At 36.5% G+C, this 22,337-nt stretch overlaps 1 protein-coding gene across 1 annotated transcript in view; it reads left to right on the forward strand.

The window, feature by feature from the left end:
• Positions 1-22,337, forward strand: part of RPAP2 (RNA polymerase II associated protein 2) — a 189,048-nt gene that overhangs the window by 100,351 nt on the left and 66,360 nt on the right. Inside the window, exons 7-10 of the mRNA XM_042780301.1 lie at positions 2,294-2,329; positions 4,418-5,354; positions 7,246-7,328; positions 9,732-9,812. Of these exons, the coding sequence (XP_042636235.1) occupies positions 2,294-2,329; positions 4,418-5,354; positions 7,246-7,328; positions 9,732-9,812 (1,137 nt within the window). The remainder of the gene's footprint in view (positions 1-2,293; positions 2,330-4,417; positions 5,355-7,245; positions 7,329-9,731; positions 9,813-22,337) is intronic.

Genomic DNA, 22,337 nt, shown 5'->3' on the forward strand with positions numbered 1-22,337 from the left:
ATTTGTGAAGCTCCTAGAATATGTATTTTTCTCCTACTAAAGTATTAGGTCCATGAGAATAGGAGCCTATACTTATTGTTGCTTACTATTTCCAAAATAGTCCTTACACATAATAGTTCAGAATTTGACTTTTGAAAGAATTTGCCAAATTATAAAGTAGGGAAGAGGAGCTCTGGTAGCATAGTGGCTAAGACACTTGCCTGCTAACCAGACTTATGGTGGTTCAAACCCACCAGCCACGCCTCGGAAGGAAGGTTGGGCAATCCTACTTCCATAGTGATACTGCCTCAGAAACCCAAGGAGGGGTCGCTATGAGTCAGGTTTGACTCGACGGCACATAACAACAACAAAAAAAAAAATTGTAAATGTTGGCGTATTATTTAGGCCAAAAAAGCTTTTAATGGGAGTTATAACTATCCCCTGGGATAACAAAAAAAAAAAAAAAAAAAAAACCCACTGCCATCAAGTCAATTCCAACTCATAGCGACCCACATAGGGTTTCTGAGGCAATAAATCTTTACAGAAGTAGATTGCCCCATCTTCCTTCTGTGGAGTGGCTGGTGGTTTGGACTGCCAATCTTTCTGTTAGCAGTCAAATGCCTTAGTCACTGTGCGAGTTGCCATCCAAGCAGTGTCATTTGTTTTCTTTGAACCACACCAAATCAAGGTAACTTCAGTTACTGGAATGTTAGTAAGTGGAAAGAAAGTAAACTGGATAATTTGGATATTTGGGAAAGCATATGCCTGGATTGACTAAGGGGTTAAGGACTAGCGGTAAGGAAGAAGAAAAAATAGATTAAATTTCTGCTTGAAGAAAATACACTGCTAGTTGACTTATTTTGTGTTTGCCTTTTGCATTTTTTATTTTGGGTCAGAGGTATCTCTATAGCAGGAATGGAGGAATGGCAAATACTGGTTTCATCCTGTATGTTGGTCGTATCTCCTGATGTGTGATACTGAGAAGAATTCTGAGGTTTCATTAAGAGTTTAATGGGCAAGAATACCTTGATGGTTTTACCGTGCCTCCCATAACAAAGGGGAAGATTGGCAAGAGAGAATGTTTCCTGCTTTGTCTCCTAAACTGGGGGGGCTGAACAAAGATGAATGGATTAGCAAGATGATGATTGTGTAATTAATGCTGTGATATTTAATTATACAGAAAATTACTCAGGACTCTGACATATTTTGACTGGCAGTCTTTAAATTTCATAACTCAAATGAATTCTGGCTTTATTGCACTATTTATCTTGACTGTTTTGCCCTTTAATTGGGATTTATCCTCATTGTCTTAACTTCTCTTTTGTGTACACCTAGTTCCTTATATTTATTTCTGTTAATCTTTTTCCTATCTTTAGGAATGCTTTTTCTAAGTCATTTTGGAAGAATTTTACATTTTTTCCTGTCCTGTTGGATTCATTTGCTTTTATGTTTGCTCCTCTTTATATTTGGCTTATTTTCCCCCCTCTTTTGCATCCATGATGCCCAATGAAATGTGATTTTTGGTATTGTGTAGAAAATTCCTTCCTACAGTTAAATTAGGAGCTCTGGTGGCGAAGTGCCTAAGGCATTTGACTGCTAACCGGAAGGCTAGTGATTGAAACTCACCACCCACTCTGGGCAACCTACTTCCGTAGTGATACCACCTAGGAAACCCAAGGAGTGGTCGCTATGATTTGGATCTGACTTGACAGCAATGAATTTGGTTTTGGTTTCGATTTAGAGTTAAATTAAATTACTGATATACATGGTTCAAATTTATACTACAATATAACTTTTCTCAGAGATTAAGGTAAAATGTCTTACTGACAATGTAAGGGAAATAGACAAGAGTTATGAAACAATCTCTGCCATTAAGGAATTTGTGGTCCAGTTGAGAAACTAGACTTACATATATGAAAAGTAAAACATTTAGATAAGTTTTAGTAATACTCCGTAGAGGTATACGTATACATAACTAATATTTATTAGTGTAGAATGATGGCTGTGGAACTTAGAGAAGGGAGTGATAACTTTAGTACAGGTCAGTCAGGAAAAACTTTGTCTAGTGGAATCTGAACTTAGTCCTGAAATATGAGTAATGTTTGAATTAAAGAAGACAAATCAAAGCTTCTTGTTGGTGAGTTTCACTGTACGCTTTGTCCTTAAATTTTTTTCATAAATAAAACTTGATGCGAACTATTGTCTTTTAGTGTTATCTTGTATCCAGTGTAGTTCTAGTAAATACTGGAAGTGTTTGCCATCTCAGTTGCTATATCTCTGCCTTCAATCTTCTGTTCCTGTGTTTTTGTCACAGGCATCCTGATTTTCAGCTGCTACAGGAAGGACAAAGGTATGGTTGAATCAATATCACTTACCTTCTATATAGTCGTATTAGTAGAAACATTAGGAATAAACCAGGTGATAGGAGCTCTTGGACTTCCTGTGCTGATACATTATGTAAGTATCCCATTCTAATCCACACAAAGAAATATTTGGCCTGTTTAGCTTTTTCTTTTGTGATGGTAAGATGATGTGTTTGGTTTGTATGATTTATTGTACAGCTGCTCTTACTGAGAAAGTCTAATTGAACCTGTTGAAATATGACACAAACACAGCTTCCATCTGAGATACTGTGGTTCTTTGTCAACTAGAATACAGCAATTACATTTGTTGAAAGGTTTTTACATCCTATTTTGTAGAATTTCAAGACATTAATGTATTGGTTATGTAATTATTTGAAAGAGCGACTACAGCAAAACATTAATAGAAATTCCAAGTTGTGATTCCTTCCCACCCCTCACCACCTGAAAACTCTCTTCTCATTGTTTTGATTGCCCAGCTATAGCTTCTCTCAAAAAAATATCTTTTCACTCCCAGGATAAAATTCCCTGGTTATTAATCACTACCTTTATTACATGGAATTGTGTTTTATTTATTTATGCATATCTGTGTAGTTTCAAAATAATATGGGAAAATATAATTGCCTTAAAATTCCACCTCCAAGAGAAAGTATGAAGTACATGAGAGTTGAATTGTTATAATTTTAATGAAATTATACTTGCTTCGTGCCTAAGGCATTTGACTGCTAACCAGAAGGCTGGCGGTTCAAATCCACCAGCCACTCCTCGGAAGGAAGGTTGGGCAATCTACTTCCATAGTGATACTGCCTCAGAAACCCACGGAAGGGTTGCTATGAGTCGTATCCGACTCAACAGCAGTGAGTTTGGTTTGGTTTTTGTCCTGTCTGATTTAAGAGTCAGTCCCATGGCTGTATAGGCTAGATTCTAACTTTAAAAGGATATTTAATACTGAACAGACTTATCACCCTTTCTCCATTCACATCCACAACCTCGTTTTCAGCTTTGTTTTTTTGTTGTCTGTTTACTTGTTTGTTCATTTTTCATTTCTTTTATATTGTCTCCCCAGCATGCTTCTTGACCCAGAATGCTTCTCATTCTGATCTTTTATTTGAATGTGGGTTTGTCTGCGAGCAGCTGCTCACTTATCCTTGTTTGTCTCGAGTTTTATTGGCACAGCTACTTTGTGCCCTCACTTTTTCTTAATTTTTTTTTAATTCATTTATTTTTTTAAATTGTGATTTGGGTGAAAGTTTACTGAGCAAATTCACTTTCCACACAGCAGTTCACATACACTGCCTCATGACATTGACTACAATTTACCACAATGCAACAGCTCCCCTCCCACTTCCTCCTGATAATTACCTCTTCCCTGTGTCCATCCTTCCATACACTCCTGCCCCCTGAGCTACGTCCCTGTGCATACATAGCCCTTCTCTGAATTCTTAATCTCTTTCAAACCTAACCAGAAAATGGAGGGAACATAGTTCAAAGGAAAGTAGTTGTCTTTTATTGTTAGCTTTCTATTATAACTCTGGGTTTTAAATTTAAGTCTTTCACAATTTGCCAGCTTTAATTGAAAAACTTTATGTTTTTTGTTCTATCTATGAAATCTTGTGTATGATTGTTAGTGAAAATTGGAAAATATTTACCCATCCCTTTTCATTTTCTTATCTTTCTAAACAGGGTTCTTGTAATATGGATCTATTTGGAGAAACCAGTAATGACATTTTCAAAAGAAAAATATTTTTAAAAGATTAAATAAACAGTTATAGAAAAGGAATAAGCAAAAATCAAAATAATTCAACAGGATGGAATTATCAAATGCCTCTTTTTGCTGTACTCTTTTAACAAATTTTAAATAGTTGGAAAAAAAGATAAGATGATGAAAGGAGGTCTATATCAAATATGTACTCATTGTAGAGATATTATAGTCTTCTTTTGAAATCTGTATATCAAAGCCTATTAACAAGGCTTTGCCTAGGGGATAAAAATGTTTACCTTGAAAGTTACAAACTGTAAGTACTGTGGGACACTTTGCTTTCCTGTTATAGTTAATTTGTTTATTTTTCCTTCTACAGTGGCCATTCTGGAGAAGAAGTACAGTTATGCATTCAGGCCATTAAAACATCAGATATTGACAATCCTGGTCATTCTGAAAAACACTATGAATCTAGTTCTTCTAGCACTCATAGTGATAGTAGCAGTGATAACGAGCAAGACTTTGTTTCCTCCATTCTTCCAGGAAACAAACCAAATGCAACGGGTATAAGGCCACAGCTGCACCAAAAAAGCATAATGAAAAAGAAAGCTGGTCACAAAGTTAACTCCAAACACAAAGACAAAGAAGATGCAGTAGTAGATGTCACTGAGCAGTTAGACAGTTGCAGATTAGACAGTCAGGAGAAAGCTGCTGCTTGTGTACTTCCTTCACAGAATGTAAACACTCAGATTGCTTCAGATAGTTCTTTACAAGAAAAATTAGAAGCTTCAGAAAATTCTGAAAATAAATACATTACATCAGAAATAACTCTAGTAGGCATAAGTAAGAAAAGTGCAGAACATTTTAAGAAGAAATTTGCCAAATCAAACCAAGTTTCTAAGTTGGCCTCCAGTTCAGTGCAAGTTTGTCCTGAAGTTGCAAAGGCAAACTTACTTAAAGTCCTGAAGGAGACTTTAATTGAGTGGAAGACAGAAGAAACTTTGAAGTTTTTATATGGTCAGAATTATGCTTCTATGTGTCTGAAACCCCCTTCAGCTTCTTTAGTTGAAGCAGAAGAGCTTGATGAAGATGACTTAACCTCTGACCCAGTCAGTCATTCACTTGCCTTAAGGGACTCTCAGAACAGCTTGGATGAGGCTTTGCCTTTTATGGGTTCAGATACAGCCATTAAACTATTGCCAAGTTATGAGAACTTGAAAAAAGAAACTGAAACATTAAATATAAGGATCAGGGAGTTTTTTAGAGGACAATATGTTTTGAATGAAGAATCGACCAAAGCACAAGACTCAGAAGAGGTATGTCCTAATGACATGTTTTTCCATGCTGCTAATGCATGGAAAAATCACCCTGGCAAATCTTGGAGCAGGCAGAACATTGAAGAAATCATTTTTAAATTTTCAGACAGCTTTTTCGTCATTCTGTCTTTTGGTTTAAAAGTCTGCCTCCAGTATTGGCATTACTATTTTCCAAATAAATTGATGTTTGCCCCTGGTAAATTTTCTAAAAGGTGTAACATTTTTCTCTAATGTGGAAATAGCCTAGAACGATGAGGCAAGATTTTCTTTAAAATTTAGTTTTTCATATATTAAATCAGTTTTGTGAAAAGGCTTGCCTATTCTTTTTTGGTATGTATTCTTTTAAATTTCTACCTGCAGTGTATGTCTATCTTCCCCTCTCCCACAATGGGATTGTATACAGAATAGACTTATTTATTGAATAGTAAAATACTCATCTGGATAATATTTGGGAAACATGCCCATGTGAAATATTGTAGATGAAAATAATACAGTAAACGAAACTTACTGGAAAGTAATAGGTAAAGGAGAGACTGGAAAGAGCACAGTCAGATAGACTTAGGTTTGAATCTCTGCTGTCACTTCCTGTCTGTACGAAAAGTCTTGAGTCTGTTTGCTTAGCTGTAAATGGAATTATTAATGATTTCCCTTTCGTATTATGAGTTTTAAAGATGATTTATGTAAAGCATTTATTAGTGTCTGACATAAAATTGATAGTAACTAGTAATTAAATGTAAAGACTGAATTTATGCAACTGAGATTTAAAAGTCACATTTGAATGTGACTTTATAAAGTTATAACAGTCTGTTAACTCACTCTGCATACTTTTCTTAGTAATTCTTTTACCTATTTTTAGTTGATGTGGTGTGCTGTCTGGAAAATGAAGTAATTTGTCATGAAAAGGAGTCATTTTAAACAAAGCTGATAACTTCATTACCTGGATTCCCTGGAGATTAATTTCTCTGAGTGAATGTTTTGGATTTTGGTCATATTGTCTTACTATGTGCCCAAAATTGTATATAAAAAAATTACAACGATAACTTGGGACTTGGGGTGATGATGTCTTCTTCTAGAGTGGGTTTATATTTGCTTCTGGCCAATGAATTTGTAGCAATTCAAGACCTTAATCCCTGTAAAACCCACTGCTGTTGATTCAGTTCCAACTCAGTAGGGCAGAGTAGATAGAACTGCTCTACAGGGTTTTCAAGGTTGTAAATCTTTATGGAAGCAGGTTGCCTCATCTTTCTCCTGTGGAGCAGCAAGTAGGTTTCAATGGCTGACCTTTGGTTAGCAGCTTAATGCTTTTTTTTAACCACAGTGTCTCTCTAGAGCTCCTTAGTCCCTGTAAGAGCCAGTCTATTTCCTTTCCTTTCTTACATAGAGTGTGGTCCTTCTATGTCCTCATCTCAAGCCTGGGAGTGGGGCTGGGGTGGGAGGATGTTTCCAGTACTCCCTCCTAGGCATTTCCTCAATTTTTAATTTTTATTTAAAAAAACTGTGCTCAGGTTCTCAGTATCTCAGTTGCTTCATCTGTAATTGGTCAGCACTTTCTCTGCAATAATTTATCTAGGATCTCAGGCCACTGTTTTTCACTTGGGGTAGTGCCTAAGGCCTTTGACTGCTAACCAGAAGGCTGGCAGTTCAAATTCACCAGCCACTCCTCAGAAGGCAGACTGGGCAATTAAGTTCACAACAGCCTATGGCTGAGTTGATACTCTAATCTTGTCATTTTTAAATCTAGTTATTTTTCTACAGTGCCACAATTATCAATAAAACCCAAAAGTTGACAACTGTGGCACTGAAAAAAATTAAGTTTTAATGTCAATTGTTGTTACTTACCAGAAAAAGAATATAAAATTTTGATTCTGTTTTGTTTAAAACTCTGATTCAGCATGATCCTACCTTTCCACTGATTGATTCAAGTTCTCAGAACCAGATTAGAAAACGCATCGTACTTGAAAAATTGAGTAAAATGTAAGTATGTAATTATCATTCCAGTTTTGTAATATTTTTAATTAACTTGATATTTTGAGTTCATAATTTGTATGTATTATCCTTTAATTTTGAACATTTTTTTTTTGTTTTTTTGTTTTTTTATTTTTTTATTTTTTTAATTTTGAACATTTTGAAAACTAATGTGGACAGTTCACATTGAATTTTTTCACTTGGGAATTTGTATTTTTAAAATATCCCATTAAGGCAATATTGAAAGGAAGAGGTACAAAATAAATAGGAAGGTTGAGATTATGGAAGTACACAGCCAAACTACTTTACTCCCACTTAATCCAGTGAAGTTAGGGAAAATGTCAAAGCTAGCCTCATTTAAATACTGATTTGTGGTAAATGCGTAAATCAGTTGGACATTTGAATGTGACTTTATAAAGTTATAACGGTCTGTTAACTCACTCTGCATACACACTCAGAACCATTTAACATTCAGCAACCTCAGCTTTTGTTCAGCTCAGCTTTTCATTTTAGCTTTTCGCTTTCCTGTGGTGGAAACTATTGTTCTTGTAATTAGCCCAGTCATAAATGACATTTTAAAATTACTATTTTGGTTTCTCTTTCAAAAAGTACATGAAAATCTTTTTTTTTTTCCCAGAGGTCTGAGGGCTGTCTTGAACTTTTCAACTTGCATTTTCTCTCTTTTCTAACAAAAGATGGGGAGGTGTTTTTAGTTGTTGTTTAAGTTGTGCATATGGGGAAATCTTAATTTTATAGCAGTTTGAAAATAAGAAAAACACATATTTTGAGCAACCCAAATATGAGCATTACCTGTGATATAATGAGAGGCATGATTATTTTACTTTAAAATACATATTTCAAAGCAAAACTTGAAATTATTTTTGATTGCCTTTGTATCTTGTTTTGATCTGTTATAAAAGATGAGTTAATAGGAAAAACTTACTCCTCTAATACTTACATTTAGAATAAATATTTAAATATCTATGAAGTGTAAGTGAATGGCTTCATATGTAATAAATCTGTACCAGTCTTGCCTTTTATCTCGTCTTCATACTTACAAGGTTATTTCTGTTAAGAATTGGCTTAGAAAACAGGGTAAGTCATCTGTCTGATTCATAGAACAAGAAGATATCAACCTTTTACTTTAGTTTTAAAAAGTTGGAATGGATTATCAATACATAGGGATTTATGTGGAGATAGGTCTCTAGACTTTTTTAGCTACTGAGAGTATCCAGTTTTAAATTTAAGCAATTTACAAAGTCATATGCATGTCATTGAAGAAATTGTGTTCCTTTTGGGTTTTGGCTACAATAGCATACCGAAAGGAACACTGGCAGAAGACCAAATTATTGATTATATATATATATATATATATATATATATATATATATATATATAATGTAAGTATGCTCATTCCCTTTGATTCACTGTGTTATAGGAAAAACCTAGAAGAAAAGAAATACATTTGCTGTATAATATGTATCATATACAATAGCATGATAAAATGTTATTATGTGCCGTTGAATCAGACCAACTCATAGCTACCCCACCTTGGGTTTCCGAGGCAGCATCACTACGGAAGTAGATTGCCCCATCTTCCTTCCAAGCAATGGCTGGTGGATTTGAACCTCCAGCCTTCTGGTTAGCAGTCAAGTGCCTTAGGCACTATGCTAATAGGTATGTTTTAATAAAAATGAGTCAGTACTCTATATGCATTTTTCACTTAACATTTATTGTAACTCTTTCCACATTGAAAGAATACAGATTTACATAATTTTTTTTAATGTTTTATTATATTCTGTTATGGACATTTGTTTGTAATTTTAAAATTATTTCTGGGAGCTCTGGTGGTGCTTAAGGCATTTGACTGCTGACCAGAAGGCTGGCAGTTCAAACCCACCAGCCACTCCTCGGAAGGAAGATTGGGCGATCTATCATTTTGTTTTTTATGTTTATATGATTATTTTCTTAGGGTAAATTTTTTTCATGATAAAACTGTGTGGTTGAAGAATATCCGTCACTTTTAAAATCTTAGTATATGTTGTCAAGTTGCTCTTTAGAAAGGTGCCAATTTTCACATAACCACCTTGGACCATTTGGGCCAGTTGCTTTGACCTTGTATTCTCTTGTTCTAGTACTGAAAGTAAAGAGGTAAGAAAAACTGTGGAGGTGATAGTAGTCAAAGTAATTTTTTGTGTTTCAGTGCTTACCAGTCTGTAACATAGACTACAGAGAGGAATATAAGGTTTTGCATTGTAACTTTTCACCAGTTGTAACCTAGCTTCATGTTTTGTTTAAAATTATAACTGTTTCTTGCCATTATTACCATGGAAAATTCAGACTTAGACATGACCCAAAAAAAGGTATATATTTAACTTATATGTTAAAGGAAATGTAATTTTTTATTTTCAGATTGCCTGTATTTTTGGGGCCTCTTCAGATTACATTAGGAGATGTTCATACACAACTTAAAAATCTTGTCCGAACTTTCAGGTTAGTGTTAACTGTAACAATTTTTCTTTTCTGTTACTTTGACTGTATGTAATTGCCGTTAGAATCTATGAATAAACTAAGCCATGGAGAAAGTTAAATGATTTACCTTCATTGTCTTAGATCTAAATATAATGTTCCATTTTCCCCCATAGCTAAACAACATTATTTCTATCCTCTGTTAAATTCAACCTCTTATTAACTCATCTTATTATATTTTGCTTTGGATAGTTTATTTATGGGATAACCTAACATTAAAAACAAAAGAAAATATTTTTATCAGTGACACAAAGGTGGTTAAGTCAGTAACATCTTAGATGTTAGCAGAGCTCTGGTGGCACGGTAGTAAAGGCATTTGGCTGCTAACCAAAAGTCAGCAGTTCAGACCCACCAACTGCTCCAAGGGAGAAAACTGAGGCAGTCTTCTCTCATAAAGATTTATAGCTTTAGAAGCCCTATGGGGCAGTTCTACTCCGTCCCATAAGGTTGCTGTTTACCTACTGTTGCTCTGACAGAAAATACACCACAAATGGGATGGCTTGAACAAACAGAAGTTTATTCTGTTACAGTTTGAAGGCTTTAGGTCCAAATTTAAAGTGCCAGCCCCTCAACCTTGGGCTTCAGCTTTGCCTCCCACTCCCAGCCCACTGAAGCTGCAGGCTTTTCTTCACTCAGACAGCTGCTGGCTGCTGAGGCTGACAAACCCAAGGTCGACAAGTAATAAGGCACAGTCCTAATATTACCAAACCACCCGACAGGCCATTTATTCAAGTCCATTGAAAGTCCCACGATCTGCAGAGCATGGCAGGCTGCTGAACAACGACTCAGCTACATGCAGGGTTCAAGCATGCCATCAGCTAGAAACATTCCCAAAGCTCCTTCTGATATGTGGAAAGCAGACCACATCCCTAAAGCAGCTACTCAGCTGCTTATGGTAGATCCCCGCATGAAGCTGATTGCCAGTCTCATCATAGGAAATAACTACCACCAGCTGCCCAGCCACTCAACCAGGCCCAACCAAGTTGACACACAACCTTAACTACCACAGTTGCTATCAGGCAGAATGACACAGTAGCATTGGGTTTGGTTTTTTGGTTTTTACATATATATCAAATGACCAGCCCTATGCTAGGCACTGTAGTCAATACAGAAGAAGCATGATGTCCACACTCAGGAAAGACCTTTCCTTCAGAAAATAAGGTGAACACAACGAACAGTGCAAGATAGTAGGTAATTTAATATTGAGTTGTGTAGAATAGATTTAAAATGCTATAAAAAAAAAGGAGTATATAAAAAAAAAGGGAGAATAGAGAGATCTGATACCACTTTGAACTTGAGATTTTCGTAAACTATTAAGGAAGAAATATTCAACCAGGCTAAGACTAGATTCTCTATACCAAGAAGCATAGGGTTGGGCTTCTGAATACCTTATTACTAGCTGTGTACCAAATAACACATTTTGGTGAATGTCAAATGACCAAATATTTGCACAAGGCTAAAGCCAGATAGCACCAATATAAAATGAACATCTGAGGTACAAGAATCAACTTACCCAAAAGTTAATGATTGTTATAATTAACTGTTTCTAATAGTAGTATTCAGAGTCTAAAACTTTAAAATTACAGTAAAAGAACTATACATTTATAATAACAAATATACATTCACTTGCAACTGGTATGTTTAAAAATAGTACGTTTTTGAGTACCAGTAATTGACTGCTAACCAGAAGGCTGGCGGTTCAAACCCACCAGCCACTCCTTGGAAGGAAGGTTGGGTAATCTCTTCCATAGTCATACCGCCTCAGAAACCCAAGGAGGGGTAGCTATAAGTCGGGTCTGACTCAATGGCACATGACAAAAACAACAATTGAGGAAAAAGTTTTTCAATAAATTGTTTACTAGAACAAACTGTGAGCTCTGGTAGCGTAGTGTCTAAGGTATTTGACTGCTAACCAGAAGGCTGGCAGTTCAAACCCACCAGCCACTCCCCGGAAGGAAGGGTGGGCCATCTACTTCCTTAGTGATACCGCCTCGGAAACCCAAGGAGGGGTCGCTCTGAGTCAGATGCAACTCTTCAGCAGTGCGTTTGGTTTGATTTTTTGGTTTAGAACAAACTGTATTTAAGATCATAGCTTAAGCAATCCTCAGGAATTCTTCAACTGCAGAAAAGTTTTTTTTATTAATTTTGTTGTTAGAAAATAATCATTTTTTAATACTTTAATATTTGGCCTCAAAACTACAGTAGTTATCTTCTTAAAACATTCTTGTAAAGTGTTTAATATGAAGTATGACTGATAAGAACAAATTGTGTTTGGGGTACCCTGTTTTTCTCTTAACAGCTTTGTCTTAATATTTTATTATATTTTCATTAGAGATTATATTTAGATGATTGTATATATGTTATTTAGGAGCTCTGGTGGCATAGTGCCTAAGGCATTTGACTGCTAACCAGAAAGCTGGTGGTTAAAACCCACCAGCCATACCTCTGAAGGAAGACTGGGCAATCTACTTTCTTAGAGATAATACTGCCTCAGAAACCCAAGGGAAGGTCTCTCTATCAGGCAGAATTGACTCATCAGCAGTGAGTTTGGTTTTGTTTGGTTTTGATATATATTATTTACATAATTTAGACATTTTTCCTCATGAAATTTTGGAATATATTCTGCTTTTAATTCATAATCATAAGATGTGAAAAATTCCCCTGTAGGACTCTTTCTTAAAAGATTTATAGAAATAAATAATGAAAATTTAAATACAGCTTTTAAAGGTTTTTATTTTAATATTATGAACACATAATGCAGTTCTGCAAAGATTTGAATTATGACAAAATACAATTCTTCCTTGTGTTATTATTTAAATTTTTATTAACAATTTTGTTTCCAAGATATAATGTTCTTGAGAAATTAATCTGCTTTATTAATGTTTGTATTAATTGTCAATCTTTTTTCTAAATAATTGAAAGTTCTCTATTGTTTTTATATATCAATTTAACACTTCAAAAGGAACATTAATTATTATAGCACACTTACCGCCTATTATTTTTATTTTTAGTACAGTTATTGTTAGCAATGTGTACTATATTAGCAGTGTGTAATTTGCTGATGTTATCATTCTCACATGTTCACTGACAGATGCCCAGTATTATGATTTGCTGTTCAAAATACTGCTGTATAGCAGACTATGGCCTTGTATACAGTGAAGTAAGTGTCAGGAATTATAACTGTTAGAAATAGAAAGTTGGATTATGTTCAGTCTTAATGACATACAACAACTGAATGTACACAAACCAGACAGCTGTTTACACTCTTGACTTCACTGTTACAACACTGATGCTGACTTCATTGTACACTGGGTCTATGGCATGATCTTTGTTCAGCATTTCATACCATCAGAGCATCAGTTGATAATTTGAAGTTAAGTTGTTCTAACCCCCAAAGATAAATAAAGATTGGATTTATAAAAATGCTGATAATAAAAGGCAATAGTAATGAAAATTTTTTTTTTAAAGGTATTTATGTCAGAACTGACTTAATGATGGAGTCAATGGAACAGAACCCTTCATGAGTCAGAGACTACCTGTACTATCTCATTTAATTGTTAAAACGTAATGGTATTTTCCTCATTTAACAGATGAAGGATGAGACAGATTATGTAACCTCTCAAAACATACAACTAGTAGTTGAATTTTGACCAAATCTATCTAAACCCAGAGCCCGTGCCATGTTCTTTTGCCACTCCTCTTGGTAGAAGAAAAGATTATTGATCAATCATAAGACAGTATGGATGCAGCTTTTTAAAAAGTTTGTACATGTTTCAAAGAGAGGCTTAAGTCCTTTGCTTTGATACAGGTCGGTATCTTCTATAGTTAATGATCCTTTTGATCACTTGGTCACTACACTAGTAGTCAAAAACTTCTTTAAACCCAGACATCTATAGTAGTTTTTAAGAAAACTTTATAGTTTTATCTTTCGTAGCCATTATTATGTTGAAAGTTGTCACTCTTTTCTACCAAATTTTTATATGTTTGAGTTTTGGAGTAAGAATAAAGGGGGACATGGGACTACATCCCACCTGTTTGGTTAGATGAAGCTAGGATGTGATTTAATCAGGCTTTTATATTTCTTAGTATATTTAAGGCTACTAATTCTCAAGCTACTGTTTTTACTCCACCACCACACCTGACCCCATAGCACATTGCCTTTCTTTTATACCACCCTATTTTTATAATTTGTAACATTATCATAGAAGAATGAGTTTATTCAGAAAATACCAAGTTTCTCCTAGGGGCAAGACCCTGCACAAACACTGGAATATAATCCTGCCTTGATTACTAGATGATAATTCTTATCATCTAGTGTGGAAGATACTAAGTAGGTTGCTGTTTGTTGTTATGTGCTGTCGAATCAGACCTGACTCATAGCAACCCCTCCTTGGGTTTCCAAGGCAGTATCACTATGGAGGTAAATTGCCCCATCTTCCTTCCAAGGAGTGGCTGGTGGGTTTGAACCTCCAGCCTTCTGGTTAGCAGTCAAGTGCCTTAGGCACTATGCTACCAGAGCTCCCATTAAGTAGGTATAAGTATGATAAATTAAACAAATTTATCATACAGGAAGTTACTGAAGTCTGTATTAGGGAATTAACCTTGTCAGGAAGGGACATTGTATCATTAGGGACAGCATCCCAGAGGTAGTAACAATAAAGATGAGACATGAAGGATGAATGCTTATGTTATTTAAATTGTATTGTTTTTCTCAGTCTCTGAAAAAAAAAAATTGCAATTTTATTGAAGTAGTACTCCAAACATTTGTCTAGTTTCCTCATGTATGTACTACAGTAACATGTGGTAGTCCATGTGCTTAGAAGGATACAACAAATAGACAACCAGTAGTCTCATCAGACTCAAATTTTCTGTCAGAAGAATGTGAAAGACTCAGCGGGCCTAATAGAGTTGTTATAAAAGGTATTGACCATTGGTTGTCTCCATGGTAATTAATATCAAAGATATTATACATATGTGTGTGTGTGTATAGTCATTGCATTTAATCAGCTCTGGATCCTGAGTAAGATTTCCACTGGAGAGGTTCTATTACCTATGAAACCAAGGCTTCTGGTGACAGACACCTAAGCTAGCCAAGACAAGAGGCACAATATTCTTAGTTCTGAACTGCAGATAGATTTTCTAATGTCCTTTTCCTTCTACATTTATAAACTGTGGTTTTTTAACCATCTTTTTCTGTAGTTCTGATTGTGTAAGTTAAGTCTTTTTCAGTTGTTTCCTGCATTATTTACTTTAAATTAAAAACAAAACCCAGATGAAATAATGCAGTGTCTGAGATTTGCTTCAAAATTACCCAGATTAGAGAGGTGGTAGTGAGTAGGGAGTTGTATAGTTCGGACTAGATTGACCAGGAGTTGATAATTTTCAAAGCTGTCTGATGAGTAATTAGGAGTTTAGTTTGAAATTTAATAAAAAGTTTTGGGGAAAAAAGTCAAAACATATGCATTATTTTGATAAATGTGATAAAACTCTATTCCGAAAACCTTGATGTGAATGAAGTAAATTTATCTTTGAAAATTTCCTTTACTATTTAGTACTTGCAGGATATCAGAATTATATTATTCTTGCTGCTTTTTAAGGTGTTCTGGTGGCGCAGAGCCTAAGGCATCTAACTGCTAAACAGAAGCTTGGTGGTTCAAACTCACCAGCTGCTCTATAGAAGGAAGATGAGGCAATTTACTTCCATAAAGATTTACCACCGTGAAAACTTAGTGGGGATCGCTGTGAGTTGGTATTGACTCACTGGGAGTGGTTTTGTTGTTGTTGTTTACTGCTTTTTAGACAATTAACAGTTGGTATTTGTCTATGAGTCAGGTCCAACAAGATGGCACATAACAGCAACAACAAAGAGTACAGAATCTTACCTCTGGTAAGATAACTGATTTGGAGTCTTCAGATCCTGACAGTGCAACTTCAGTGGGTATGTGACTATTTGTAGGCTAGGGCTTCTGAAAAATGTGAAGCTTCTGGAAAAAATACAGTGACTAGTGTTGAGAGATGTTTTTCAATCAATACTGTCAGTGAGAAAGAGTTGACACTAATAACTCTATCTTTCTCTTTGAAATGATAATCAATAGTAAGAACTTGTAAAACAGTGGTTCTCAAGCCAGTTGAGCATCACAATTACCTGGAGAGCTTCTAACAACTTCTCCACTCTAGAGGTTGAGTTTCATTTGCTTAGGGTTGGGCCCACACATCACCATGTTCTAAAAGCTCCCCAGGTGATTCTAATGTGCAGCCAGAGTTGAGAGCCTATTTTAGAACCTAAACATAAAGCAGCTTTTTCAACTCTTTGAAAAATTTTTCCCTAGTGAATAGCGCTGTCATGTCCACTGAATGGCATTGCAGTCATTAACCTGGAATTTACCTGTCACACAGTGCTAGCTGCTTTTTAATGACTCACTTATTATCAGTGTTGAATCAAGACATTTTTCCAAATATGTATTTGAATTCAAATTATACTTTGACACAAAGTCCTTTTTAGATTTCATCAATGTGTTGTAATATAGTAAATTTTGACCAAAGCTTTCTACAGCAAAAGAGATTTTTTATTGTGACATATTAGAAAACGAAAGTAAATAAGGGAAAATTGGTTGCAAGCACCACGGCTATAAACAGACCAAAATCCAAAGAAATACAATTAATAATCCAAATTTGTACAATTTTGACAAGTGCTGATTCATTGTGAATAAGGGTCTTTCAGCATGCCCTTTACAATCATTAGATCATGTATTATGAATAAGTTACTTACAAGCTATGATTAAACAAACAAACAAACAAACAAAAAACCCACAGCCATCAGATTGTTTCTGATTCATAGCAACCCCCATTGAGTTTCCAAGGCTGTAAATCTTTACAGAAATAGATTGCCTAATCTTCCTCCTGCAGAACAGCTGGTGATTTTGAACCACCAACCTTCTGGTTAGCAGCCAAATGCCTTACCCACCAGAGCTTCCTTGGTTAAGGTAAAAACAAAGAAATGAAATTATAATTTGGTAACCTTTTTATTTTATTTTTCCCCCTAAACTATGGTCCTTTGGCTCTGGGGTCTTCGGTCTTGTCTATATGGTGGTGGTTTTATTTTTTTATAATGTAGGTTATGAATGGTATTGGGTAGATCTTTAACTCCCTTTCTAGTATGCTATTACTCATTTTTGATACCCACACCCACCTTCCATTGTCTGATCCATCGGACTGATTAGAGTACTTTGTTCTTTGCTTTGAGCCTTCAGTTTATTGTTTGAAGGGTTTATAAATTTTGATAAACAAGTTGGCCTTTGCTTACGGCCTGCTATAATTTGATTTATCCTTCATCAGTCCCTCCTTTGATTGCTGATTACTGTAAGCACATCAGTGATCACAAGATGATGCCTGGACTTCATTAGACTCTTAGATGGCAGCCATGTCAGGCACTTTAAACTCACCATCTAATTTTCACTGGATACCATCTAGTTCTTTGCCAGGGTTAATAGGTGAGTGTTGCATCTCTGTTGATCATATTGCAAAAGTGGGCAGAATCATTATACATTATTAGTTTAGGAATGGAACGTGTTGAGGTGTTGGCATTTATTTATTCCAGCAACTGCGATTTGAACAAAATATAGATTAAACCTATCAGTATTGTTGTTGTTGTTATGTGCCATCGAGTCGGACCCGAGTCATAGCGACCCCTCCTTGGGTTTCCGAGGCAGTATCACTACGGAAGTAGATTGCCCCATCTTCCTTCCGAGGAGTGGCTGGTGGGTTTGAACCGCCAGCCTACTGGTTAGCAGTCAAGTGCCTTAGCCACTATGCTACCAGAGCTCCCACCTATCAGTATTACTTATCATTAAAATGCTTTGTAGGAACAAGTGACCTCAAGATTGTATTCCTTGACATACTCCATCCAAGTAAATCTTGGGTTTGTAAAGGAAGAATAGAGTATAGCCAAATAGCCTGCTTTCTAATTTTATGGATGTCTTGTTTTACAATTCCACAGGTATTTTTCCCAATGTCTTAGTTATCTAGTGCTGCTATAACAGAGTAGAAGGCTTTAGCAAATAGAAATTTATTTTCTCTCATTTTAGGATGCTAGAACTCTTGAGTTCAGAGTGCTGGCTCTAGGGCAAGGCTTTGTCTCTCTGTATCTCTTGGTCCTAGTAGGTTTCCAGTGCAGGGACCCTGGGTCTAAAGGACACCCTCTGCTCCTGGTTCTTCCTTCTTGGTGGTAGAAATCCCCTTCTCTCCGCTTGCTTCTCTCTCCTTCTGTCTCTTGTAAGGTAAAAGGTGTTGCAGGCCACACCCCAGGGAAACTCCTCTTACATTGGATCAGGACTGTGACAGGATTAAGGGTGTTACATCCCACCCTGATCTTACAGCTGATTGGATTATCACATCAGATCACATTGTGGGAGATCATTACATAGCTACCACATTACATCATTGCATAACTGCCAAACCACTAAGAATCATGGCCTAGCCATGAGAATATCTTGGGTGGGAACACAATTCACTCCATGAAACCCAAGAACAATAACATGTATTGGCCACTACACATATGCCTCCTTGTTTTACTGAATAAGTCTAATTAAATCCAATTGTCCAAGCCCACCTTTGCTACAGAAATTAATGATTTTTGTTGAGCTGACATTCCATCAGCTACATTATGAGCTATTTGTGCCACTGTGACATAAATTTTGTAAAGATTTTTCTAATTATATACCATGTGAGGGAATTAATCCTCTTTAAGAATGACCAACCGCACCCTGATTGCTATGGGATTTTCATATACCCTTCTTTTGGTTATTGAAATTAGTTTGATAATCCCTTATTTAATATTGACTAGTGTTTTTTTGAATAAAAATCAAGGTGATATTTATCCATTGATCCTAAGGTGCATTGTCCTCACATTCTCTACCCATCTACACATGGGACATCCCATGCATAAGGACTCTCCCTAGGAAAGGGGTTATTTAAATCACTGTAATTAGACACCCCACATAGGAACACATCACCACAAGGGGCACAAATGACAGTATGGGTGCAAAGCTCAGGAATGGAAAAATTTAGTGTTTGCCATGTCTCAGATAAATTGTTATTATATCCAAACTTCCAAATTGTTATTACTTCCAAACTTAAGTTCTTAGTATAATTCTCAAAACAAGAATTTAAAAAAAAAATTCTTGGATTATTGTAACGATTTTGATACCATTGATTATGATACCTGGTGACTCAGGGTCCAAAAAACTAAAAACTCATTGCCATCAAGTTGATTCTGACTCATAGTGACCACCATTGGGTTTCCAAGGTGGTAAATCTTTATGGAATTAGAGTACCCCATCTTCCTCCCATGGAGCTGTTGGTGGGTTTGAACTGCCACCTTCTGGTCAGCAGTCAGATGCCTTAGGCACTGTACCACAGAGCTCCTTAGGTGACTCAGGGTAATATTTAATAAAATACAATCCTAATTTTCCTTCCTGTACACAGGGAACTTGGGGGTTAACTGCCTTTGCTTTTATACAGTCTATAACTATGCATCATATATTTGAAAGATTGAAACAAAGAGTATTTCAATGAAATAGCGTGTTAGGGGGATGCCACAATTTAACCCTTCTTGATCATTGTAGGGCAAAGCTAGAATTTGTAGTTGGTGGAGGGATAACCATGAGCTCTCATGGTGTAGTGGGTTAAAGCATTTGGCTGCTAACCAGAGGTCAGCCAGGTCAGACCCACCAGTTGCTCTATGGGAGGAAGATGTGGCAATCTACTTACATAAAGATTTACAGCCTTGGAAACCCATTGGGGATTGCTATGAGTCAGAATCGATGGTAGCGGGTTTAGTTTTTTTGGTTTGGAGGGATAACATATTGTTCTAGTTACCTAGTACCACTCTGAAGAGAAATATATACCACAAATGGGATGGCCTTAACAAACAGGAGTTTATTCTTATTTATTCAATTTGGAGGCTTTAAGTCCAAGTTCAAGTGCCAGGCTCTAGGGGCTGGGTGAAAGCCCCTCTACCTTGGGGTCCTGCTCTCCCTCCCGCTCCCGACCACTGGAGCTAGAGGCATTTCTTCACTCAGACAGCTGTTGGCTGCTGAGGCTGAGAAGCCCCATGGTTGACAAGTAAAAAGGCACAGCCCCAATGTTACCAATCCACATGGCAGGCCATTAACTTAAGTCCACTGTAAGTCCCAAGGTCAGCAGAGCATAGCAGGCTGCTGAGCAATGACACAGCTACACTCAGGGTCCAAGCGTGCCAAAGGGTAGAAACCATTCTCAAAGCTTTTCCTTATATACAGGAAGCAGATCACTTACCCAAAGGCAGCTACTCAGCTGCTTGTGGTAGATCCCACCATGGAGTTGATTGCCTGACTCCTCATGGGGAATAACTACCACCAGCTGCCCAGCCACTCAACCAGGCCCAGCCAAGTTGACACATAAGCATAACCACCACACACTATAATGATTACAATTAGAAAATTGATATAATTAGTCAGGGAGGGCCAGCTTGCCATGGTGACCTTATGAGTGGGGCTGAGAAGAGGCTTGGGAGAGGGGACAGTTTGTCTTCTCACTTTTACACACAGAGGGGAAAACTGTGATACATCCTAAATACAGAGAATTCCACAAAGACATCATCATGTTACCCTGGCCTTGATATTGGGAAGTCTGGGATGCTGTTGCTTCTGAGTCAAATTGACCTCCTTCTTAAGACAAAAGTGACAAGAAAGGGCCCCTAGGCTCTCAAACAACTGAGAAAACATGCCTTTTTTCAAACAGCTATGAGAAAACATGAAACCAAAGGAATTGGTTTCAGTCCTAATTAATTCAGCTGACTGGATTTCCTGTTTCTTCACCTTCCAGTATAGGTTGGAACGAAGGTTTGGCTTCTGGTGGAGCCACAATTAATAGTGGTACACAGGCAGTGTATAACTTCAACTTTAGTCCTTCTGCTGGTTCAATAACTCATTTAGGAACTTTGTTTTCTTCAACTGGATAAATGTATCCATGATTTGACTCCCTGTAATTTAGCAGCACATCATTAGTTAATAGCACTAAATAAGGTCCTTTCCATCAGGTTGGAGAGACTCCTTAATTTGGTGACTGCAAATACATATAATCTCCTGGTTCAGGTTTATAATTTGAGGAATTGGAAACAGGTTTTTTGTTTGTTTGATATGCATGTTGCAGCTGCTAAGCATGATCCTTAGCATATGAACTAATCCTTGACAATATTTTAGCAGAATAGTAGGAAGGAGATTTGACTTCTATATTGTTAACCACATAAGGTAAAGCCATAGGGAAGCCACTTAGGATTTCCAGTGAAGTTAACTTGTAAGGACCAAAGGGAGTTGATCTTAAATTCATTATTACTAGGGAAAGAGCCTGAGGCCAAGCCAGTCCAAATGAAGAAGTTAATTTAGCTATTTGTTTTTTTTATTTCATGACACCATTGGTTCTTTCCACTAGTCCTGAGGATTAGGAATGATACACACAGTGCAAGCACTGTATGATGGGGGGGGGGAATTGTACATGCAGTTATCATTTGTCCAGTAAAATGAATTCCTCTGTCACTACATAGAATTCCTCTTGCACCCCAGGTAGGGATTATATTTTCTAAAAGCTTCTTAACCACAAATGTAGTGGTGGCATTCCTACCAAGAAAGGCCTCTACCCGATGGATATACCTACAAATCATGACCAATGCATATTTATATCCCTGTGAAGGGGTTAACTGGATTAAATCCATTTTTCACTTGAATGTAGGTCCAGTAGAAAAAGGTACTTGCCTACAGGGGGTCTGAATGTTTTTACTGGGTTAAATTATGCACGAGTTGGGCATTGTCTGACTGCCTTATCTGCAGCCCTCCAAAAATGACCCCAATAATATTTCTTCATTTTTTGTGTTGTCATATCCCACCCTAGATGATCCATTAAAGGAAAACTAGTAGCTACTAAGATGTGTAGATCCTTGGGGGAGTACATACTGATTGTTTGATCTCACCCACAAACCTGTTTGCTGTTGTATATGACATCCATGAGTTTTCCATTGATCTTGTTTGAAGAAAGAAGCAACCCTTTCATGTAATGACAAGGTATACTATATTCCTTCTCCCTCTAACCCTGGCTCCTCAATCTGAGGTTCAAGAAGGGGATATTTTGTTCATTACAAAAAGTCTTGCATTAGTTCTGTCCAAGAAACGTATACTGGGAGTGATAACCTTTTATTTTCAGTTCCTTCTGCCAATAGCTTTAGTCTAAATTCTGAAACTGGCCTATTTCCTACCTCATATAGATAATGGTTTTGAAAGCTGCTGTTTTGAAATTTCCCCAGAAACTTTGATCTAAAAAAGTAATAAGATCTTCTTTCCATGTAAATTTGATTTCAGATAAACAAGATAATAATAATGTAAGGTGTAGACATTGAGGGATTACTGATCTATTCTCAGGCCCCATCCATAACTGGACGGTGACATCTCAGTAACACTC

The sequence above is a fragment of the Orycteropus afer genome, unplaced genomic scaffold, assembly GCF_000298275.1.
Source record: "Orycteropus afer afer isolate SDZICR_OR568_19922 unplaced genomic scaffold, OryAfe1.0 scaffold00033, whole genome shotgun sequence".
Taxonomy (NCBI): Eukaryota; Metazoa; Chordata; class Mammalia; order Tubulidentata; family Orycteropodidae; genus Orycteropus; species Orycteropus afer.